This window comes from Salvelinus sp. IW2-2015, linkage group LG8 (assembly GCF_002910315.2).
Source record: "Salvelinus sp. IW2-2015 linkage group LG8, ASM291031v2, whole genome shotgun sequence".
NCBI lineage: Eukaryota > Metazoa > Chordata > Actinopteri > Salmoniformes > Salmonidae > Salvelinus > Salvelinus sp. IW2-2015.
The window spans coordinates 5,000,794-5,026,417 of NC_036848.1; the positions used below are offsets into that span (position 1 = coordinate 5,000,794).

Genomic DNA, 25,624 nt, shown 5'->3' on the forward strand with positions numbered 1-25,624 from the left:
TATGACCTTGATGAGATGGTGCCCTCTACTGGATCGGATGACTGGATCCATTAGACAAAACACTCAAGTACGGTATGGATAGAACTACTCTCTGACATTTTAAATAAATACACAAATCTGTTTATTGGTAACAGTTTTCCTCCGAAAATCTGTATTTATTTTTTACAAAACAAATCCAAGACAACATAGTAGTCGAAATAWCACATCAACGCCAAGTTTCAACTATGCAATATTTCATATTTGCGACACTTTATTTATCACTCGTGCAATTTTCACAAGTATGTGGTACGTCTTGAAAACTCTTAAGAACATTTTCAACTGACTGAGTAYAATAAACATTACCAAAATCACGTGTTCACTGCACCAAATCAGTCTTTCAATTCAGATACATATTCAATCTATGCATCTGCTTTTCAAAATGCAATATTCACTTTAGATATAATTTTGTCATTTGTTAACAAAACGATCACAAACTACTGAACCAAAAATGTGTAGTTAACATATATAGTTTGATAACTGGTTAAAACTAGAAATGTGTATCTTGTATTTTTTGCCATTTAATTAAATGATAGTTAAAATGATTAAATTGTGAGTATATCATTATCTGATGTATTGGGGACTAAACTAAATGTGCTCATACTATTTAATGGAAAACTTTGATTTTGCATAAATTAGTCAGTGGTGAAAGATGTGAAACCCCAATGCTAAATCAAAGGTTCTGAACATAAGATAGGTGGCATTACAAGTGTTATCAGTTTAGAGTTTTGAAAATAGACCACTTACATCTAAGAAATGTGCCAAATTGATAGAAAACTGTAAATCACATACCATCTGATTACACATGTGAAACAAGTTGTGCACATTAATCAAATAACACCACAACCTAATAAAAACAGCAAACAATTCAATAAAATAATTGATTTGAATGACTTTTCCCCACACAAATAATTTACACATATTGTATACCTTACAAAAATTGTCTGTAGAAAGTCTAAATTCAAATATATCTAAAGTAATGGTGTTGAATGAAATTAATAAGATGCTATAGTCCTTCCCAAGATTACATTGAACATTTTCACAATCATGGTTCTCGATCTCAAGCTTTCACATCATTGAACCACTGAAGAACAGTGCAAACAAAAACACATTCCCTATATAGATAGATATCTAAATATATCTAAGAAAAAATAAAATCACATTTAGGCTTTAGTGTTTGTGTTGGAGGGTGTTCTGGAAAGTGAGAACATGTAGCCCTGAGAGTTGCAGTACAAAAGGAGGAGATGCCTGAGAACTCAGCACAAACCACTACTTCATTTGATGCTGATGCTTCATTCTGCAATAGCTGCAGGAGTCCATYAAAAAAACTCCTTAGGATTACACACATTCATGTATTGATACATCTTAACCTGAAAAAAACATTCCTGAAAATATTTATTATGCAATACAAATCATTACCCTATAGCAGGGGTCTCCAATTATATTCATCCACATGCCAATTTTTTTCTTGAGCGGATGGTTGGGGTGCCAGAACATAATTACAAATAATTTGTAAAATTCAAATTGACTGGAAGAATCCCAAACAGACAAAAACAATAATTTCAACCCTGGATTACATTGGAATATGATCACATATTTATTCATTGTAATACTTAGAAACAGCTGTTCTAAATTAAAAATCACTTTGGAGATGATTCTCCCCCCCACCCCACTCTCAAAAATAAAATTGTAGAAATGTGTATTTGTTTGCTCAGAAAACTTGGCGGGCCACCTATTGGGGTTACCCAGCCCTATAGAGTGGTAGATTTTCTACAGGCAGGCATGTATCCTAAGATACATTTCCCCTTTACACGGTTTCACCATCCCTTAAAGCATATGATAACATCCAAAAGTCTTCATTGGAATACATTGTATGTTTGCAGAATATATATATATATATAAATCTAAGGCCCTAAAAATTGCCAAAGACTCCAGCCACCCAAGTCATAGACTTATCTCTGCTACCGCATGGTAAGCGGTACTGGAGCGCCAAGTCTGGGACCTAAAGACTCCTTAACAGCRCCTACCCCCAAGCCATAAGACTGCTGAACAGTTAAATCAAATGACTACCCGGACGATATGCATTGACCCCCTTATTTATTACTATTTTTTGCACTGACTCTCTTGCACAGGCTCCATGTACACTCACTAGACTCTAACCACACACACTACACAAACATACATACATACAGACGCCACATGCACACGCGCGCTACTGCTACTCTGTTTATTATCTATGCATAGTCACTTTACCCCTACCTAAACGTACCTATTACCTTAATTACCTCGACTAACACTGTACCCATGCACATTGACTCTGTACTGGTACTCCTTGTATATAGCCTTGTTATTGTTATTATTATTATTATTATTATGTTACTATTTTTCCTTTAGTTTATTTAGCAAAGTTTTCATACTTTAAAAAAAACGTTGCATTAGTGGTTAAGGGCTCGTAAGTAAGCATTTCACAGTAAGATCTACCTACACCTGTTGTATTTGACGCATGTAAAACGTGATTTGATTAGTAATATACATGATGGCACTGAACGGTGGTGGTTTACTGGTACCTCATTCACTTGACCTATTGAACGTCACCAATTGACAACTAAGATGATTGACGTGCTCACAATACTAGACTAGTAGCAAGATAGATAGACAAGCTTTGGAAAAGGAAGCCCTGAAAAATTAGAGCAGGGTGTCTCGTTTGTCCTGTACATGAGAAGACTAATGAGGTATGGTATCATTGACAGTTGCTATATACCAGTATATGGTATTATTTACAGTACTGATGCTATGTGGTATCATTTACTGACAGTTGAGAGACATCAAGAACAGTTTCTTCTTCCCTAATGATCCTATTGTGTTTTGTTCCTATTCAGACAGGGAGCAACTGGTCATACAGGGTAAAGTGTATCCATAGACCAGGCCTCACAGACATGTCCTCAATCAGTTTCATAGAAGACCTCTTCTACCAGCTCCGATTACACTTTACCTTCCGTTCTCCCACTGTTCACATCTTGATCTTGGAGTACAGTTTGTCGATCTGCTCCCTGAAGTAGTTCCTGAGTTCWGCTCTCTTGGCTTTCAGGGTGGGAGTGAGAAGTCCATTTTGGATAGAGAACATCTCTGTGAACAGGGTGATGTCCTTCACCTGATCAAAACAAGAGACAAGAGACATGAAACAGATAATAGTTATATTCTCTAGTTAAGACCTGATATGTAATCAAACAGACTGTCAATATTCTCTCAAATATTTTGTCTAAGACTAACCCTTTACCTGCTCAAAAGATTTCAGACCACTGTCTTTTCCTAGTTTCAAGATGTCTTCCAAGATGGCCTTCTTTACATCCTAAAGAGACAAAAARACTTCATTTCAATGGTGTGAATTCTCCAACATATTCAAGTCGATGTTCTATATCAGYGATGGGCAACTAGCGGCCTGCAACCCTCCCTTTTTTAGGTCCGCAGCTCAATCCCCCCCTGAAAARCTGCAGTTTCTCTTATGTCAGTCACTCAATTAGCCCATGTCAGTTAACATTTTTTGATTGTTAAGTTAGTCTAGCCAGCTATCATGGTCCAACTACAGACCGGGGGGCCCACATTGAATCCCTCTTCTATATGGAAAGAGACTGTTGAAAATATATCAAGTCTAAATTGTGAATCGGTGCAGATGGTCAGTGGTCCTACCATGTTGTTGCATAGGTCTCCGTAGGATCCCTCCAGTCCTCTCTTCTTGGCCCAGCCAGGAAGGAAGTCAGGATCTGGCACAATGATGGCTACTAGGCATGCCTGGAGGAGAACACAACATTATAGCTGAGGGCTGTGCATTCTCACTCTGTCCCCCTCATTTCCCAATGTTGCCATGAGCACAGCCAAACACGGAAGTGAAGGATTCGACTCCCACTTTACTTCCCTACTGCAGTGCGCCAGTMGCAAACTTGCCAGAGTAAATTATTTGAAAGAGTCAATTTATAGAGTATATAAGTAAACAAGTGTAATTTAATATAAAAAAAAACAAATTCAGGTTCGCAAACGTTAGCTTGACCTACTAGTAAGCTAGTTCTGTTGTGATAAAGTAAGTTGTGTTGTYTCAGAGTTAAGGCCCGGGCCATCCACCAAGCCAATAATGATAACTAACGATAAACTACAGGCTACATAACTATAAAACGTTGGTGAGCATCCACACTAGAGGAAGGTTTATCCTTTTACATTCCTACACCTGTCAATCAACTGATCAACGCATCCTACTGCACACTTCCTATTAATAAGGTGGTAACACAGATACTGGTTCAGACCATTCAGTGCTTTCATGGTGTGTTCATCGTCAGTGACAACTGCAAATAATACTTCAATGTACAGTGCATTCGGAAGGAATTCAGACAGACTTTTTCCACATTTTGTTACATTACAGCCTTATTCTAAAATGTATTAAATAATTGTTTCCCTCTTCAATCTACACACAATACCCCGTAATGACAAATCAAAAACAGGTTTAGACATTTTTAATTTACACAAGTATTCAGACCCTTTGCTATGAGACTCAAAATTMAGCTAAGGTGGATCCTGTTTCCATTGATCATCCTTGAGATGTTTCTACAACTTGGGAGTCCACCGGTGGTAAATTCAATTGATTGGACATGATTTGGAAAGGCACACATCTGTCTATATAAGGTCCCACTGTTGACAGTGCAGGTCAGAGCAAAAACCAAGCCATGAGGTCAAAGGAATTGTCTGTAGAGCTCCGAGGCAGGATTGTGTCGAAGCACAGATCTGGGGAAGGGTATCAAAAAAAAATGTCTGCATCATTGAAGGTCCCTAAGAACACAGTGGCCTCCATCATTCTTAAATGGAAGACTTTTGGAACCACCAAGACTCTTCCTAGAGCTGGCCACCCGGCCAAACAGGTGACCAAGAACCCGATGGTCACTGACAGAGCTCCAGAGTTCCTCTGTGGAGATGGGAGAACCTTCCAGAAGGACAACCGTCTCTGCAGAACTCAACCAATCAGGCCTTTATGGTAGAGCGGACTGACGGAAGCCACTCCTCAGTAAAAGGCACATGACAGCCCGCTTGGAGTCTGCCAAAAGTTACCTAAAGGACTCAGATCATGAGAAACAAGATTCTCTGGTCTCATGAAACCAAGATTGAACTCTTTGGCCTGAATGCCAAGCGTCACATCTGGAGGAAACCTGGCACCATTCCTACGGTGAGCATGGTGGTGGCAGCATCATACAGTGGGGATGAAAATAGCTGTGCAGTGACGCTCTCCGTCCAACCTGACAGAGCTTGAGAGGATCTGCAGAGWAGAATGGGAGAAAATCCCCAAATACGTGTGTGCCAGGCTTGTAGCATCATACCCAAGAAGACTCGAGGCTGTAATCACTACCAAAGTTGCTTCAACAAAGTACTGAGTAAAGGGTCTGAATACTTAGGAAAATGTGATATTTCCGGAGGGGGAGGGGTTTAAATACATTTGCAAACATTTCTAAAACCTGTTTTCGCTTTGTCATTATGTATTGTCCATAGCCTACGTCACTGCCGTTTACAGCCTAACTTGAATAACCGCTCACACCTCCTGTTATGTTTCGTGTCAAAATAACGGCATAGGCAAACAGCTTAGACCTGGTCATGTAACCATTTGGATCAGTTTTGGTCTATTCTGGACAGTTTAGGTCAGAAAGGTACATTCGGACACTCAAGGTGTATGTTGTCAGGATGCAGCCCAGTGTTAAGACAGGCCTACTATAGGATAATATGGCCTACTACAGGATAGCCTGCATCTCTCCTCCAACAGGCTGAAGAAAATAAGTCGAAATAAGTGTCCAACAAGCTTTTGTATTGTGGGTTTTCCTGGGACCCCACAAGATGTAAGAGGATTCGCCGTGGCAGCGGAGAGGCCAGGTGCGTAATTGCGCTACAGAACAATGAAGACAGACAGGCTAGAGATGTAGCCTCTCACCTAAATTAGAAGCATATGCATATTAGCCCATAATTCATAAGATCAATGTTAAGCTTAATACTGCAGTGAATATCCAGTCGATTTACACAGCAAAATAAAAAGTAGGCTATCTAACCTATGTTCGGCGCCGAGGCTGCGGCGTGAAGGGTAATCAGCTTGAAAAGCTACCTTATTGTTTCAGTTTTTTAGGGACAAGAAATGTATCCTACCTAGACTAAAACAACACAATGTAATGAAGAACGTTATTGTTTTCAAGTGAGTGCAAAACTGTAGTCTAGGCAGTAAACTGCAGTGAGTAACCACTACAAAATAACCACTACAAAAGCCTGGCGTTTTAAATCCATATTCATTTAGAAATAACTGCATCTAGCCTGCCTGATTGGGAAACTATTTTTTTCTCATCAGTTTAGCCTACAAGGTCCAGGCACATTAGCAGGACAGTAATATGGCGTATTTTGTCATGATGTATCAACTAACAGAAACATGCTAATGCAGGGATTTCTAGCGYGGTGCATATTAATTATGATAATGCTCAAGCGCGGAGAAAGTTGTATCCATAGGTWCTGCGTTTGGCTTCAGTGTTTTAAAAGCATTAAAAAACGAGGTGGATACCAGGGTCGTATTCATTAGGACTAAACGTAGCAAAAAGTTTAGCATCTAAAAAAATWAAATATGTTTCTTATTGGACAGTGCAGGTAGTACCTCCCAGTTTCAGTCCATTAACTTTCTAATGAATATGACCCAGTAGTATATCCATTTTCCTTATGGACACAGTATCAATCCCTCCTTACCTGTAGGCTGTCCCCGTGCACAAAGACCTGTGCCACTGCGTCACTCCTGGTGTAGATATTCTCAATCTTCTCCGGTGCAATGTACTCTCCCTGGGCCAGCTTGAAGATGTGCTTCTTCCTGTCCACAATTTTCAAAGTTCCGTTCTGTACACACAGATGAGAGATCGTAATAAGAGTGTTATGAAACACTAGGCGGATATAGAGGCTGTATACACACTCAGTGGCCAGTTTATTAGGTACACCCCGTTCACAAAAATGGATCGCTCCTACAGTGAGTCATGTGGTCGTGGCTTGCTATATATAAAAGCAGGCATACCGTTATCCAATTACTGTTTGATTGAATGTTAGCATGGGCAAAACAGAAACCCAAGCAGCTTTGAGTGTGGTATGATAGTCGGTGCCAGGCGTGCCAGATCCAMCCGCCTTCATGGGCTTTTCACRCAYGACAGTGTCTAGGGTTTACCGAGAATGGTGTGACAAAAACATCCAGTCAGCGGCAGTCCTGTGGGCGAAAACAGCTTGTTGATGAGAGAGGTTGAAGGAGAATGGCAAGTATTGTGCAAGCTAACAGGTGGACAAATAACYGCYCATTACCACAGTGGTGTGTAGAACGGCATCTCAGAATGCACAACTCGTCAGTCTTTGTCACAGACGGACTATTGCAGCAGACGACCACAGCGGGTTCCACTCCTATCAGCTAAAAACAAGAAGAAACCCCTCCAGTGGGCACGCCCTCACCAGCACTGGACAACTGAGGAGTGGAAGAACGTTGCCTGTTCCGATGAATCTCGGTTGCTGTTGAGTCATGCTGATTGCAGAGTCAGAATTTGGCGTAAGCAGCATGAGTCCATGGCCCATCCTGCCTGGTGTGAATGGTACAGGCTGGTGACGGTGTACCGCTTTCCAATCTGCAGAAACTACGTGATGCCATTGCGTCAGCATGGACCAACATCCCTGTGGAACATTTCCCGACTTGTAGAATCCAAGACCCAAAGAATTCAGGACGTTCTGATTGCACATGGGGGTCCGACCGGTACCTAATAAACTGGCCGGTGTGTGAGTGAGTTACATACTCACCGGTAACCACTTGCCAATGTCCCCTGTGTGGACCCAGCCGTTAGCATCAATGGTCTCCTCCGTCTTCTCGGGGTCTTTCAAGTAGCCCAGAAACACGTTAACTCCTTTCACACACACCTGGAAAAAAAACACACACACATCCTATAGACTTAGACTCCATGGAGTGCAAAGGGGATATGACCCATTTCTATGTTGATGAGGTAAACACTGCAAATACACAATCTTTACATTCTGCATGCATCCTAAATGGCACTCTATTCCCTTTATAGTGCACTACTTATYACCAGAGGCCCTTGTCAAAAGTAGTTCACTTTAAAGGGAGTAGGGTGCCATTTATGACAGACTTCAGTAGAGTAACAGCTTCATGTTAAACAGCGCCACTGGGTACCAAGGGCAATGCCAGGCTCCCACCTACCTCTCCCTCTCCATTGGCAGCCAGGTAGTTCATCTCAGCCACATCCACCAGCTTCACCGAGTTACATGGCAGGGGCGCTCCAACATGACCTGGGGAGGGAAGCACAGAAASAGCCCAGACAGAGTTAGCCTCCATAACACAACTAGSCTATGTCCCAAATGGCAACCGATATAGTGCACTACTTTTGACCAGAGCCTTATGGAATAAGGTGCCATACCTCACAGGACCCCCAGGGGGAGTTGGTGACTGGCTATAGTATACAACCMCTCTCCATAAACGGGATGACTAATGTGTGTGACGGTTAATGTAACGGTGGGGAAGTGTGTTCATTACCTGCTGTCCAATCCCCTGGTACTGTCAGTGTGCAGCCCGCTGTGCATTCAGTCTGTCCATACCCCTCATACAACTGTTAAAGGAAAATATACTTTTTTGGCACTGTTTCCATGATTTTTTATGTACGATGCAGGACTGGGTCTGTCCTAGACATTGCATGGGAGTCTTGTATTGATAACATACAGCTGGACTTTATTCATATCAATACCAAACTGACAGGCACATTTCTACCTGAGAAACTTTAATTGTCTTGAATGGTATGTTAACCATTTACCCATCACGTGACTTTCAGAGCCTGGACCTTGCACTAACTAGTCCGACACAAACATATAGCCCCTACGATCCACTTTACTGGCCTGGAACACTCATGCGATCCTACAGCTGGGCATCAGTATACCAACACACTACAACCTCCGCTGGCGCTATCCAATCCCAGAATGCAGCAGTGGAGACCCTAAGACAGACTCACTTGGCAGCCCAGCGCGGCTCGCAGGAACGTCAGCACCGTGGCAGACACGGGGGCAGCACCTGTCATCATCAGACGCACCCGTCCTCCCAGACTGGCCTACAGGGGGCATCAGCGAGAGACTAGAATCAGGAGGTCATTAAGATGGCTGGACATYTTTAACTATGTGCCATTCAGTGATCTGAGAAGCACAGTGGTTCTCTCAGTCAGGGAGGAGATACAGTACCTGCACTTTCCTAAAGATGAGTTTGTCCCAGATGCTGTCCCTCCTAATGATGCCACTCAGCAGCTCAGCCTCTTTCCTTTTAAAGGCAAAGTCCAGCACCCACCTCTTCAGAGAGTTGTTAGCCTGCCCATAGATCTGAAGACAGGGCATTATGAGGTCAAAATAAAGCAACAACTGTAGTCAACATGAGAGCTGTAGCAGGCAGCAGGGCATTACAGGAAACGTAGTTAGAATAGTCGACAAAGTGTTTCTCACCTTGTCGAACATCCTGTTGAGGAGGCGTGGCACCATAGGAAACACTGTAGGCCTCAGGGTGGTGAGGTCATCCATCAGCAGGCGGATGTCTCCCTGGAAGAAACCAATCCTCCCCCCATGCACCAGAATGACTCCCTGGGGTGAGAGGTCAGAGGTTAGAATAGCACAGAGGTAGAGAGGACAAATGATGTGTAAAACTCAAACAGGTCTGTAGATATGGGACCATATCTGGCAAAAAAGCATCACGCATTTACATTGTAGGAGAAGAATTTGAAGGTCAGAGGACTTCCAGTTGCACAAAGATAGAAAAGCATGGATACATACCTCTACAACCCTCTCGAACATATGAGCAAGGGGCAGGTAGGATATATGAACATCGTGGTGGTCTAATATGAGGTGATCCTAAAGGATACACACGCACGACAAACACACACAAAACAAGGGGAGATAATGATTATGAGACCCCCTACAACCACCACCCGCTCAAACATGTGTGCCAGAGGCAGGTATGACAGCAGTACATCCTCGTGGTTAGGCAGGCAACAGGCCTGGAGCCCACAGAACCAGAGGAGAGTAGATGAGAGGACAGAGGCAGGCGGGCCAGAGCAGCACAGAAAGACAGAGACACACCGGGTTAGCATGTTAGCGCTGAAACAGATACACCGGGTTAGCGCTGAAACAGATACACCGGGTTAGCGCTGAAACAGACACACCGGGTTAGCATGTTAGCTCTGAAACAGATACACCGGGTTAGCATGTTAGCTCTGAAACAGATACACTGGGTTAGCATGTTAGCGCTGAAACAGATACACTGGCATTAGCAGAGAGGAAAGAAAGAGGTTCAGAAATAAGTTACAGCACAAATAGCTTAACAGAATATCTTGGCACTTGCAGAAAGGAGATTGAGTAAGACAGACACAATAGAGACAAGGTTTCACAGCACAATTTTTCAGACAGCAACAGACAGTCCTCATGAGCATGTGGGTATCATATTAGATGGCAAGACAGTGTTAATACATGACTAGGTTGGGCGTAAACATGATATTTGACACCATCTTCCGTCACAATCATTAGCTCGTATGGTTCACAACGACAGGAAACATTTGAATACCAAGGGYCTGAAGTGACTATATCCTGAACTGTGGGAGTTCAACTGCGGAGAAGACGATGCACAAACCTATTTGCTCACATATGTGTTAGTCGTAAAACAACACTGTTCTATTGTTTTACCTCAATGACTTTGATGAAGGCAGAGCAGTTGGAAGCAACATTCCCATGTGTCAGCATGGCTCCCTTTGGGTTCCCTGAGGAAGGCAACACAAAAATGAGAGCCTAGCCTCATACATGTGGACACATTAAACAGCACTCTTCAGATAGAGGCCATCTTAGGACAGTGCTCCGTTTGGCATTGGATCATACAATGGCGTACCTGTGGTTCCACTGGTGAAGCAGACAACAGCCATGTCTTCAGGACTGGGAGGCTGCAGAGAGCAAAGGGTCACAGGTCAAAGAACTGAATGAATGAAGGTGAAATCAACTCCACTCAATATGGGGCAGGAGGGAGGGACAGATAGGTATCTTTACTCACAACTGGTTGGTGGTGGTGGGCCTTGCCGATAGCCTAGAAGAAGACAACATGAATGAACGTAGCTTGAATATGTAATAGCACTAGCTAGTCTCATGGGACACCAGATTGTAGGACTTCARTTGTGGTAAAGACAGACGCAAAACAACGCAATTCTAGACTGCGCCTACCTAAAGTCTGCAGTTTAGCACACAAAAACAAAAGCTCAGAGAATTTGAAGTGAATTTAGTTCCGAAAGTGGTAAAACAGACAGCCCAGTTATAAGTCAGAGTTTCTCCCCTCACCTCCACTTGGCTCAGGCTGAGAATGTCGATGCCACAGTCCTTCCCCTTGGCCACCAGCTCATCATCAAAGGGCTCCATGAGGATGATGGTTCTGACACTGTGCTCCCTGCCAGAGACGCACTCCAGGACCAGCCTGGCCTTCTCAGGGACGTCACACAGTATGCTGGAAATGGTGGCTGTGCGCACGCATACACACACAGAGAGGAGAGAGAGAGACAAAGAGAGAGAGGTAAATAGGGTCAACCACCAAACCCACAAGAAATTCTATCTCAATGAGATAAGCTGGGCATATAAAAGCTGATGGCAATATTACAATTTAAATTTATTTTTATTTGAGAGCTCTTGGTTGTTGCTCACCCTTGTCGATGACATAGGCGATGGCCTCAGTGCCCAGAGTGTCATACAGGGGCACAGCCACCAGGGAGAAGGTATAGCAGGCCAGCTCAGCGATGGTCCACTGCAGACACACAGCGCATATGACTCAAACCAGTCTTATATTGCTTCTATAGAGTAATGCCTGTGTAGTATTTACCCCACATGTAGCAGATTCAGAATGAACCAGTTGAACGTGGTTACATTGTATGTGACTGTGTCCTATTTCATGACGTACTGCTCTTCAAGTGGTTTTGCTCACCTCTGGTCGGTTCTGAGCGAAGATGCCAATGAACTGGTCTTTGGTTTTAGTGTGTCCCCTGTGGAGCAGCGCTGAGCCCAGGTTCTCTGCCTTCTCTGCTACCTGGGGGTGGAGGGGACACAGCTCGTTATTCAGTTTAAAACAAATTCTTATTTACAATGACGGCCTACCACAGCTAAACCCTAACCTGTACGACACTGGGCCAATTGTGCACCACTTTATGGAGGGCACACAGCTCTTTAGGGAAGGGGTGGAGGGCACACAGCTCTTTAGGGAAGGGGTGGAGGGCACACAAGCTTCTTAGGGAAGGGGTGGAGGGCACACAGCTCTTTAGGGAAGGGGTGGAGGGCACACAGCTCTTTAGGGAAGGGGTGGAGGGCACACAGCTCTATTTTTTAAAAACATTTATTTAACTAGGCAAGTCAGTTAAGAAAAACTTCTTATTTTCAATAACAACCTGGGAACAGTGGGTTAACTGCCTTGTTCAGGGGCAGAACGACAGATTTTTTATCTRGTCAGCTCAGGGATTCGATCTTGCAACCTTTCGGTTACTAGTCCAACGCTCTAACCACTAGGCTACCTGCCGCCCCAGGGGAGGGTGGGGTGTAGGGCAAACAGCTCTTTAGGGAAGGGGTGAAGGGCACACAGCTCGTTAGGTAGTTAGTGATACACACTCCAGGATGGATGACTCAGCAGAACACCTGGGACATATTCATTAGTACACACTGTAGCAAAACATTTTGCAGCGGAAGATTATTTTGCAAGAACYGTTTCTTATTGGACAAGTTCAGGTAGTCCCTCTCCGTTTCCCTCCGTTTGGTGTCCTCTGAGACCGCAGGGTCATATTCATTGGAGAGGGGGAACACTAGGAAGAGTGACAGAGGACTATAAGTTCCTCACTGGGGGAGGGGAATCCCTTGTGGTTTGGATGGGAGTGGCTGGCTTTCTGTTTAAATAGAGCACTCAAGACACACCACGGGGCCTTGTAGACTGACTAATTATGATAGAATAGTGCACCAAACAATCTTTTACTGCCTAAAACTACATTTGGTATAACATCTAACCAGAAATATATMAATCATACTATAAAAAGAGACAGATTAATGTTGTTGTCCTACCTCGGAGTATGACAGCCACTCATAGGGCTGGCTTGGTTGTCTTGCTCCAAGACAGGGACCATTGTCTAGTGGAAACCACACAATGAACATTTCAAATCACCTTAATGTCCTAGTACGTCAAGCCTACATAAGGTGCTTAGCGAGACACTCACTGGAGACCCGTGCGCCCCTGAGGAAGAACTCATACATGGTCTTGGCYTCGTTGTACAGGTGGGTCATGTGTTTGTCGCTGTCCATCAGCGCTGACCGGCGGGCATACTCTCCTCCCTGACAGGAAACACAATAAACAGACATCATACAGGCGACTAGCTCACGGTCTGACTACAATAGGTATGACCCAAAGACTTCGGCACAAACACCAAGATTTAAAACGGAGGAACTCCTCTGTGTGCTAATGGTTTAATGACTAGCGGTGGAGAAGCCATTTCAACAGGGTTGTTCATTGTGCTCATCCATCCTGTTCTTTTCCGAGTCATTTCTGTCTGTGTGAAGCATTGTGTTTACTCACTCAAGTATAGCTACACACGCATCTAACTAAGCTGGCCAACGCCTTTTCTGGGCCAAGTGTGGTAGGTACGCTCCACCCAAAACATAATGCCACTCTCAGGCCACAAATGTGAAACCAAGGGCACTAAAGACTAGGCAGGCCACTACTCAAACAGCCTCAGGCACCTCCACTGTGGGAATATACTACAGCCCTGCACTAAGGTAGCTACACATGTATCTAACTAAGCTGGCCAACGCCTTTTCTGGGCCAAGTGTGGTGGGTATGCTCCACCCAAAACATAATGCCACTCTCAGGCCACAAATGTGAAACCAAGGGCACTAAAGACTAGGCAGGCCACTACTCAAACAGCCTCAGGCACCTCCACTGTGGGAATATACTACAGCCCTGCACTAAGAACAGTAGCCTATATCTTTAGCTGGCATATACAGCTCTTACTATGACTCATGAAGTGAGGTTTAACTTGAAGAGGCTAACTTGATGCAGGACTGAAAGTAACGAGAAAAAACACGTACCTCTTTACACATAACAATACTTTCAGGCATTGCAACGTCAGAAAGAAAGCATGCCATGTCCTTTACAATAGCAGGTCGGTGCCGACTCTCCTTACCGGYACCTCGACGGACTGCATTCTCAGGTCGCATGGTGGCTTCAGGGCCTTGGGCCGGGTGGTGTACCAGTAGGTTGTGAGAGCAGCGAATGCCCCCACACCCACCAACGTGTGTGTGGACAGGCTGCGCAGGTACTGCCGCACCTCATCCAGCTCGGGGAAGCGCAGCTGATTCAGGAGCTGCTGGGCTTGCATGGTTGGGCCTTTGCTAGCGTCTCTGTCTGTCTGTTGGGAAAAATATGCATTGTTAAATGAACCTAGTACGTGACTATGCCCTAAACCATCAAACAAATTTCCTCCTGGTGGGAAATCAAATCATTAATAAATCGAATCATAATCCATATCCTAAAAAGGTCATTTTCTATGTTAGTTAGCTACTAGCTTAACAAGTACTAAGCAGGGAACACTGGTTGTGAAATCAAATCAAAGTTTATTTGTCAKGTGCGCCGAATACAACAGGTGTAATACCTTACAGTGAAATGCTTACTTACAGGCTCTAACCAATAGTGCAAAAAAAGGTATTAGGTGAACAATAGGAAAGTAAAGAAATAAAAATAAAAAACACAGTGAAAAATAACAGTAGCGAGGCTATATACAGACACCGGTTAGTCGGGCAGATTGCGGTAGTATGTACATGTAGATATCCATATGCTACTCTATATTTAAAAGATCATACTCTCGCTGTAAACATTCTCAGGTTTGAAAGTCCCATGGCATGATTTTAGCATTCATTCACTAATAGCTAGTCTTARCCTCTGTGTGAAACTACTAGTCTGTAGAACAATTGGTTGACTATGCTCTCCAATAACCCGCTCTCTTTATTTCTCTAGTAATAGGTAGGGACAGGAACACTTATCAGTGTTGTCATGAAAACACACAGAGCGGAGGGTCCTTTATAGTGAGTGTAGGGTTGTGGCTCTATTGAACTTTGGACCAGATTGTGGTCTACATCCCAGTGTCTTGGTCATTGACCAAGGTAGATTAACCCTCTAGAGTCTAAACCTGCCTAAGCTGGGGGGGGGGGGGTATACTAAACCAACATATGGAATTACTTTAAGACCRCATCAGGTATCAAAAATATTTGATGAAACAACTTGAATTACGATCACGTCTCTTCGACCAGAATTCCTCAAATAAACTCACTTTCGGCTGAATTACTGATTAGTTTTTTTTGTTGCCAAAAAACATAGTGCATTCGGAAAGTATTCAGACCCCTTTACTTTTTCCACATTTTGTTACGTTACTGCCTTATTCTAAAATGAATGAAATTATTATTGCCCCTAATCAATCTACACACAATACCCCATGATGATAAAGCAAAATGTATTACCCCCAAAAACAAAATGCAAATAAAGCTATTTCTAAGTATTCAGACCCTTTGCTATGAGACTCGAAATTGAGCTCAGGTGCATCCTGTTTCCATTGATCATCCTTAAGATGTTTCTACAACTTGGAGTCCACCGATGGTAAATTCAATTGATTGGACATGATTTGGAAAGGCACACACCTGTCTATATAAGGTCCCACAGTTGACAGTGCATGTCAGAGCAAAAACCAAGCAATGAGGTCGAAGGAATTGTCCGTAGAGCTCCGAGACAAGATTGTGTCGAGGCACAGATCTGGGGAAGGGTACCAAAAGGTCCCCAAGAACACAGTGGCCTCCATCATTCTTAAATGGAATTAGTTTGGAACCACCAAGACTCTTCTTAGAGCTGGCCACCTGGGCCAAACTGAGCAAACAGGAGAGAAGGGCCTTGGTCAGGGAGGTGACCAAGAACCTGATGGTCACTCTGACAGAGCGCCAGAGTTCCTCTGTGGAGATGGGAGAAGCTTCCAGAAGGACCACCATTTCTGCAGAATTCCACCAATCAGGCTTTAATGGTAGAGTGGCCAGACAGAAGCCACTCCTCAGTTATAGGCACGACAGCCTGCTTGGAGTTTGCCAAAAAGGCACCTAAAGGACTCTCAGACCATGAGAAACAAGTTTCTCTGGTCTGATGGAACCAAGACTGAACTCTTTGGCCTGAATGCCAAGTGTCACGTCTGGAGGAAAACTGTCACCATCCCTACGGTGAAGCATGGTGGTGGCAGCATCATGCTGTGGGGATGTCTTTCAGTGGCAGGGACTGGGAGACTAGTCAGGATCAAGGGAAAGATGAACGGAGCAAAGTACAGAGAGAGATCCTTGATGAAAACCTGCTCCATAGCGCTCAGTACTTCGAAGGTTCACCTTCCAACAGGACAACGACCCTAAGCACACAGCCAAGACAACGCAGGAGTGGCTTCGGGACAAGTCTCTGAATGTCCTTGAGTGGCCCAGCCAGAGCCTGGACTTGAACCCAATCTTACATCTGTGGAGACCTGAAAATAGCTGTGCAGCGATGCTCCCCATCCAACCTGACGGAGCTTGAGAGGATCCGCAGAGAAGAACTGGAGAAACTCCCCAAATACAGATGTGCCAAGCTTGTAGCATTGTACCCATGAAGATGCGAGGCTGTAATCGCTGTCAAAGGTGCTTCAACAAAGTACTGAGTAAAGGGTGTGAATATTTAGGATAACGTGACATTTCCGGAGTGGGGGGGGGGCTAAAATACATTTGCAAACATTTCTAAATCCTGTTTTCGCTTTGTCATTATGGGGTAGTGTGTGTAGATTGATGAGGGGGGCTGTAACGTAACAAAATGTGGAACAAGTCAAGGGGTCTGAATACTTTACGAATGCACTGTACACACATATTTAATAAACTTCTAAAAATCACAATAAATTGCGGGCCACCTGTTGCCTACACATCATATCCAGTCAAACAAGTGATTAAATCCACATCAGTTTGCTAGATAATTGCTTTATCTTGATAAAGCGTTTCATGCTAACGCCAACAGCCCTGGGTTCAGAATATGGAGGTGATGGCCCCCATGCAGTGCCAGCAGTGAATCATGCTTAGCAGGCAGGAGGAATGTGGGCCTTTGACGTAACCCTATAGGATCAACATGACTTCTCACCTACTTCTTCTGTCTATTATTGTCCCATGCATTTATTCTCAGACTGTTACACGCAGACACATCACCTGCTGCTAGAAAGATGCACAACACAAGGAGGACAAGTCTTAAGTCAGGCCCCACGCTTTCCTGTCAAGTAGGCTATTTGATAGAATTTGAAGACAGTGTMGTGGAAGTGGCACAATAACAGACTGACCAATTTATAACCAAGCCTTACTCTAGTACTTCAGTTTCAGTAGATAGCCTAACAACCATAAACCTCTGCTCTGTCTACATGCTTCCCTTCCCCAGGTGTTACWAGCAGCGTGGAGAGGTTTAAAGAGAGCACGATAGTGTGATGTAAACGCTCAGACGTCCTTCAGACGTCTTTCTCCACAGCAGATATGCAACCAAGTGTCCTTCTGATCCACAACCCMCCACCAAACAAAACAGGTAGACAATACTGGGGTCTCAGAACTGGTCAAAACTACTGCACTTTCAGCAAACGCAAGGGTACTGTAGTGAGCTACAAAACTAGTGCCTCCAAGAGTAGCTAGCTGATCCAACGTGTCACTGATTCAGAGAAGCCACATGTTGCCTATAAATAGCAAAGATAACAGCAACGTAGCGGTGGCTGGCCAGTGGCATACAGTGAGGCCCAAAAGTATTTGGACAATGATCTTAAAAAATAYAWWTWWWAATRTAACTCATCATTATTCATGATTCATTCAGGATTATCCGTAATCATGGTAGCATCCACATAAATGTATGTGTTCAGACAATATTATGTTCTTATTTACAATAGAAGTGACTCTGAAATGATACAATACATTATTTATTTATTATTTTTAATTTCTATTGGGAACAAAATGACCTGAAACAACCAAAAATTGCAAATACATCCAATAAGTTTGTAGAGTGAGACAAAATACAAAACTTTTGACTACTTTAAATACACATAAGTGAACTTTTCCAAATACTTTTGTTCCCTAAAATGGAGGGGGGGGACTATGTACAAAAAGTGCTGTAATCTCTAAATGGTTCACCCGATATGGATGAAAATACCATCAAATGAAATCTGACAGCGAGTCTGCACTTTAACCTCATAGTCATTGTATCATTTCAAAAGTGCTGGAGTACAGAGCCAAAACAACAAATGTGTCACTGTACATACAACACACACACAGGTTAGAGCGTTGGGCCAGTAACCGAAAGGTTTCTAGATGGAATCCCAGAGCTGACAAGGAAAAAAATCTGTCGTTCTGCCCCTTAACAAGGCCCTGTTCCTAGGCCGTCATTGTAAATAAGAATTTGTTCTTAACTGACTTGCCTAGTTAAATAAAGGTAAAATAAAAATAACACACACACACACACGTCTCTAGCTAATCAGAATGAGGGAAAGACATAGGTCTTCTTAGCAGGTCAATATGTCTGTCCTCACATGTGGCTGGCCAGTGGACAATAATGCAGGAGTCTATCTGGTCAGATGACAGTTCACAGTGACCAGAGGACAGGTAATATGTAATGTCTCAAAGGTCAGACTCGATGGTCCAACCCCATTGGCCAGAAGCCCCTCAGATATCCACTGAATGATTACAGGAAGTGGTGATTGAGTGGGTGAAGATACAGTTAAAGATATTTTAAAATATCTTTTAACAGCAWCTTTTAATGGGAAAATATTAGTGGKAAGAACAGAAGGAATGTGCTGCTGTTCAATGGATGGGGAGGTTAATCAGCTATGTACCACAATGTGTAGGCATATTATTGTGAGGTAACAAGAACTTTGAATAATCTGTTACATCCTGATGGTGACAGACGACATAGATCAAGTAGTACCACTACCAGGCCAAGAACATCAGTCACGGTCTGGCCAGGGAAGCCAACCATCCAGTCACATTATAGCCTTGATTGCCCTCCCAGGTTTTTCTGCCTTCCAACCAAAAGGTAACCTGAAACCTACTACAGCAGCCCGCCCGACCTCTAAACTTGGCAAGACTGGGTAGTAAAGGATCACCCCATGCCCTATCAGCCAAGCAGACTGAGGGAAGGGAGGGAGGAGCGGGAGTGCAGCTATTTAAAACAAAATGACGTTTGAACGGAAAATACTGGGCAGGGGGTATGTTGTGTGTTAGTGTGTGTTGTATAGGGGGAACAACTCCCATTAACACGTAGAACAATTTATGGAGTGTGAGCCATCAMATGTCAAGACCGAGAGACGCTGAAGTTCAACTGGAGACTCATGTCAAAGCCTTTGCATAAACACATGGGTTAATCTACAACCCCACAGTTATGGAGTCCTGGTTAATCTCATCAGTCATTTACATCATCTTCTTTACTTATGGACATACATCCAGAGCAATGCTTGTTTCAGAGGCGTTGTGACTCATAAGTGACTGGGGGTGAGTGATGTGCGCGTCCTTCAAGCCAAATCTTTTCATTCACTGACTGGGCTTATTTACATGGTAAATMATACACCTCAGGCTCAGATTATATCACAGTCACTCTCAAAACACATACTCACTTCACTACTAGTGGCCAAGTCTAAGCAGCAGCACAGTGTCTGGAGTTGACAGACCCCCGCCCGTACCAGGCGGTGATACAGCCCGCCAGGATGCTCTCGATTGTGCATCTGTAGAAGTTTGTGAGTGCTTTTGGTGACAAGCCGAATTTCTTCAGCCTCCTGAGGTTGAAGAGGCGCTGCTGCGCCTTCTTCACAACGCTGTCTGTGTGGGTGGACCAATTCAATTTGTCCGTGATGTGTACACCGCACGACTTAAAACTTTCCACTTCTCCACTACTGACCCGTCGATGTGGATAGGGGGGCTTCCCTCTGCTGTTTCCTGAAGTCCACAATCATCTCCTTTGTTTTGTTGACGTTGAGTGTGAGGTTATTTTCCTGACACCACACTCCGAGGCCCTCACCTCCTCCCTGTAGGCCGTCTCGTCGTGTTGTGTAATCAGCCACCACTGTAGTGTCATCCCAAACTTGAATGATTGAGTTGGAGGCGGCATGGCCACGCAGTCGTGGGTGAAAAGGGGTAAGGAGAGGGCTCAGAACGCACCCTTGTGGGGCCCCAGTGTTGAGGATCAGCGGGTGGAGATGTTGTACCTACCCTCACACACCTGGGGGCGGCCCTCAGGAAGTCCAGGACCCAGTTGCACAGGGCGGGGTCGAGAACCCAGGGTCTCGAGCTTTGATGACGAGTTTGGGAGTACTATGTGTTAAATGCTGAGCTGTAATCGATGAACAGCATTCTCACATGGGTATTCCTCTGTCCGATGGTTAGGGCAGTGTGCAGTGTGGTTGCGATTGGCGTCTGTGGCCTATTGGGTCGGTAAGCAAATTGGAGTGGGTTAGGGTGCCGGTAGGTGGAGGTGATATGGTCCTTGACTAGTCTCTCAAGCACTTCATGATGACGGAAGTGAGTGCTACGTGGCGTAGTCGTTTAGCTCCAGTTACCTTAGCTTTCTTGGAACAGGAACAATGGTGGCCTCTTGAAGCATTGGAAAGCAAGGACTGGATAAGGATTGATTGAATATGTCCGTAAACACACCAGCTATTAGGAGGATAGGGAAAAGGTGCCGAGTCAGCGTATACTACATCCTAGGAGGTTTAGGACACCGTCAGTAAGTCCAGGGGTGTATTCAGTATATCTTGRAATGGGAACCGTTTACCAACCAAACAGAACGAAAACGGGACCTACCTGAATTTGTCCAATAGAAACATTTTAGTTTCTGTTTGGAGTAAACCATTTCTGTTGCAAAACATTTAGCAACAGAAGAATCTACATTATAAATACAACCTAGGTTAACGGCTTTCAAATGACAGAATGAATGCATCTGTTCCTGTTCTACAAAGACAAAACAATGTCATTAACACCCAGAATGTCATCTCATCAGCTAGACCCCTAAATCATGAATGCCATAGATTGGACAGAGTGTAGAAACCACTCTAAASCATCTTTATTTAACTAGGCAAGTCAGTTAAGAACAAATTTGTATTTACAATGACGGCCTAGGAACAGTGGGTTAACTGCCTTCTTCAGGGGAAGAAAGACACATTTTTACCTTGTCAGCTCAGGGATTCAATCTAACAACCTTCTGGTTACTGGCCCAACGCCCTAACCACTAGGCTACCTGCCACCGCTTTATTGGTTAGTYAAGCAACCCCATTGATCAGTCTAGGCTACTTGTGGTCACACTGGATAAYCTTGGATTACCTTTGCCCACCCAGGTAAACTAGGTTCACTTCGCCAAAGGTTGCAGCAGAACAGACGTCTCAGAAACCTTTCCCTTTACATCAGAGGTGTCAAACTCATTCCATGGAGGGCCTAATGTCTGAAGGTTTTTGCTTTTTCCTTTCAATTAAGACCTAGACAACCAGGTGTGGGGAGTTCCTAACTAAATAGTGACCTTAATTCATAAATCACYTACAAGTGAGGAGCGAAAACCRGCAGGCACTCGGCCCACCATGGAGCGAGTTCGACATCTGTGCCTTACATTGTCTCAAGACAGGCAACCAGGCCAGAGCAACTTGTTATTGACCAAGAATTTGTTCAAATGTGCAGGTTGTACAGATTTCAATATGCAAACATAGGCATATTGGAAACAATACACCCAGCAACTCGGCAAGTGCAATGGGGAAAACAATGTCCTCACAATAATAGGCTTCGGGAGGTTTTTGTACCTGAGCACAATGAAAACAATCAACAGGATGCTCCAATTACACCGTAAAGGAGTTTAACTGGTCTCACGAAAACTTATCCAAGAGCAGAGTGTGAAATGACAAGACATTGCAAGTGTGCGTGTGTGTGGAGACACAAAGGGGAAAGGGAGGATTAATGGGGCGTGCAAGAACCAAAGTGACAGCTGAGCTGGGACATGTTGAGCCATCCAATGAGGGATTGTCACCTTTCACCTCAATACCTATGGTAGAGAGAGGGGAGAAAAGACCCGACTGCTTCCGTTGCAGCCATGGGGTGAGCAGGCAAGGGCGTYCTGTCACTTTTAAAACTCACAGTAGGGAATGAACAAACGAAATGCTAGCTACTGCTAGTTACCAAGTTGAACTACAATCAGGAAAAACTGCAATAACCGCTAAGGCACATACAGTTTAGCCCATTGATTTGGTTTAATCTAGTGTGAGACACGTTTAATTGATTGATAAATAGTGAAGTAAATTGTTTTTGCTGCTAATTAAGCTGGATAGGAGTAGCAAGCTTACTATTAACTAACAAATTGACATGGCATTATGAACAACTGTTACCAAGACGTGGCTCTGTCGCTAGCGTGTGTAGCTCTATCTAGCTATTACATTACGTATGGATTCGGTCCAATCAAGCCATAAATCAACAAATGCTTATAATGAGGCGATTAAAATCTGCCATCAATCCTAGCTACAATAATAAACAACGTTTATTTCATTGCATATTTTTGGCATTATTAACATTTGCATACATTTCCTGAACAGCGTTTCCATTCATTCATTCATTCATTCATTCATTGAGACATACCGGTATTTCAAGTTAAAGGCGCTGAATAGTCTCATCTATGAAGCATAGCTTTCCAAAGTAATCTATCGTAAAAACACGACATAGAAAACAACGACCACCTACCTTTGCAGCACGCCAGCGTTGTGATATTGACCATGCGTCTTGGAGGATGGCAAGTCAGTGGTACACCCGGCTCGTAAGGCGACGCTTAGCCAATCAGAGCCTATGTACGTTTTGTTTGACCTAAAATCGTTGTATGGGCACAACTCATTGGTGAATTTTGCCACTGTATCGTTTAACAGTTGTGAAATAATTGTTGTATGCTGTGTATTGTTTCTCAAATCCGATTTTTGACCCCATAGGTCTAAACACCTTTCTTTATTTGTTCCAGTAGAATATCTGAAACATTCAGCTCGACTTGCTATTCATAGACACATGAATAGCCTACTACACGCTTTAACAAAAATAGTTATAGGTCATATGAGGWAATCAGTCCATTGAAATAAATTCATTAGACRCTAATCTATGGATTTGAGATGAATGGGAATACAGATATGCATCTGTTGGTCACAGATACTTTAATAAAAATGGGTCTCACAAGGGCCTCAGCATCTCATGTCGTTTTTTTTGTGCATTCAAATTGCTATGATAAAATAAAATTGTGTTCATTGTCTGTAGTTTATGCCTGCCCAAACCATAACCCCACCGCCACCATGGGGCACTCTGTTCACAGCGTTGACATCAGCAAACCGCTCGCCCACGCAACYCCATACACATAGTCTGCGGTTGTAAGACTGGTTGGATGTACTGCCAAATTCTCTAAAGTGACATTGGAGGTGATTTATGGTAGAGAAATTAACATTKAATTATCTGGCAACAGCTCTGATGAACATTCCTGCAGTCAGCATGCCAACTGCATGCTCCCTCAAAACTTGAGACATCTGTGGAATTGTGTTATGTGAAAAAACTGCACATTCTAGTGGCCTTTTGTCTCCAGCACAAGGTGCACCTGTGTAATGATTATGCTGTTTAATCAGCTTCTTGATATGCCACACCTGTCAGGTGAATGGATTATATTGGCAAAGGAGAAATTTGTGCACAACATTTGAGAGAAATAAGCTTTTTGTGCATATGGAACATTTCTGGGATCTTTTATTTCAGCTCATGAAACCAACACTTTACATTTATATTTTTGTTCTGTGTAGAACCTAAAAGGGTTCTTCAGCTATTCACATAAGAGACCCCTTTTTGGTTCCAGGTAGAAATAACCATTTTGGTTGCATCCAGGTAGAACACCTATGGGTTCCATGTAAAACCAGGGGTGAAAGTAAATTTAATATATTACCGGTACAGGACATTTTTTTTTAATACTACAAAAATTACAGGGTGGCCTACTCTGCTGACACTGACAAACAGATCAATAAAAACGATGTTGTCTGATCCATATAATCGGCCTACGAAAAGGGGCGACACAAATACAATATGACATCCATCTAACCTCAAGGAGAAAATGATTGTCCAAAAACAACTAAAAGTGGCACTGACCCAATGATAAAGATAGTGAATATGCACAATCACCGGAAATATGGTCGATGTTCTCCACTGGTGCCAATAAGATAGGCTACTATTCGCTCAATTAAGTTAAGAATTTTGATCACTAAAAAGACAGATTGGAGTCTTTTCATTGTCATATCTTTACAGCAATAGCCATTTGCTTTCCAGTTTTCCCATGATAGTGTTTTAAAATATTGTGATATGCCTGGCTGGCTCTCTCTGCTTTCAATGACAGTCGCAACTCAACAATAATCTATTTCASTGGTCACCAACCTTTTGAGTCAAGATCACTTTCACAATCAAAAAGCAAGCCAAGAACTACCGCTCAGATTAAAAAAACAAAAACATGATTTAKATTTTTTTAACATTAACCTAATAAAACCTGTTCTGTAMGAATGAGGTTTGTGCAGTAGGCCTAATACACTATCATAGATTATTGGCTATATGCCAGCCTGCCAATATTGTCCTTCTCAGACCATATTATATTTCAAAACTCGAGCTTTGATAACAAAATAGATCAGTTGCTCTAGAACAAATAAGAAGTTGTTCTAAACTGACTTGCCYAGTTAAATACAATTTCTTTTTAAATCTCAGTGCTAGAGGCGTCACTACAGACACCCTGGTTCGGATCCAGGCTGTATCACAACCGGACGTGATTGGGAGTCCCATTGCGTGCCGCACAATTGACCCAGCGTCGTCTGGGTTTGGCCAGTGTAAGCTGTCGTAAATTCGAATTTGTTCTTAACTGACTTGCCTAGTTAAATAAAGGTTAAATAAAAAATAAAATAAAAATAATTATTATACTCAGCTGGCCTCTCCCCGGATGTTGTGTTAAACGCTCTACACAACAAGGCTTTCTTAGTGTCCAACAAGCTTTCTCTGCCCTTAACCTTGTTCTGAACACCTCCAAAACAAAGGTCATGTGGTTTGATAAGAATGCCCTTCTCCCCACAGGTGTGATTACTACCTCTGAGGGTTTAGAGATTGAGGTAGTCACCTGATACAAGTACTTGGGAGTATGGCTAGACGGTACACTGTCCTTCTTTCAGCACATTTCAAAGCTGCAGGCCAAAGTTAAATCTACACTTGGTTCCCTCTATCYTAATCGGTCCTCTTTCACCTCAGCTACCAAACTAACCCTGATTCAGATGACCATCATACCCATGCTAGATTATGGAGACATCATTTATAGATCGGCAAGTAAGGGTGCTCTCGAGCGGCTAGATGTTCTTTACCATTRGGCCATCAGATTTGCCACCAATGCTCCTTATAGGACACATCACTGCACTCAATACCWCRRTGTGAACTG

General features: G+C 43.3%; 1 protein-coding gene across 2 annotated transcripts; it reads right to left on the bottom strand.

Moving 5' to 3' along the window:
* Window positions 1-120: 120 nt before the first annotated feature.
* LOC111967298 (long-chain-fatty-acid--CoA ligase 1) lies at window positions 121-22,968 on the bottom strand. Of its 2 annotated transcripts, none has more exons than XM_023992219.2 (21): window positions 22,885-22,968; window positions 14,295-14,519; window positions 13,332-13,446; window positions 13,180-13,244; window positions 12,062-12,163; window positions 11,785-11,884; window positions 11,428-11,603; window positions 11,147-11,179; window positions 10,988-11,039; window positions 10,789-10,862; window positions 9,883-9,960; window positions 9,559-9,693; window positions 9,304-9,438; window positions 9,081-9,176; window positions 8,612-8,684; window positions 8,279-8,367; window positions 7,864-7,980; window positions 6,787-6,930; window positions 3,724-3,825; window positions 3,314-3,385; window positions 121-3,187 (listed from the first exon to the last, which is right to left on the bottom strand). In XM_023992219.2, the coding sequence occupies exons 2-21, from the start codon at window positions 14,487-14,489 to the stop codon at window positions 3,047-3,049; spliced, it is 2,094 nt and encodes a 697-aa protein (XP_023847987.1). In that variant the 5' UTR covers window positions 14,490-14,519; window positions 22,885-22,968; the 3' UTR covers window positions 121-3,046. The 2 variants fall into 2 exon arrangements, with proteins under 2 accessions (XP_023847987.1, XP_070300803.1); XM_070444702.1 differs by lacking the exon at window positions 9,883-9,960 and adding an exon at window positions 10,029-10,106.
* Between the last annotated feature and the right edge of the window lie 2,656 nt (window positions 22,969-25,624).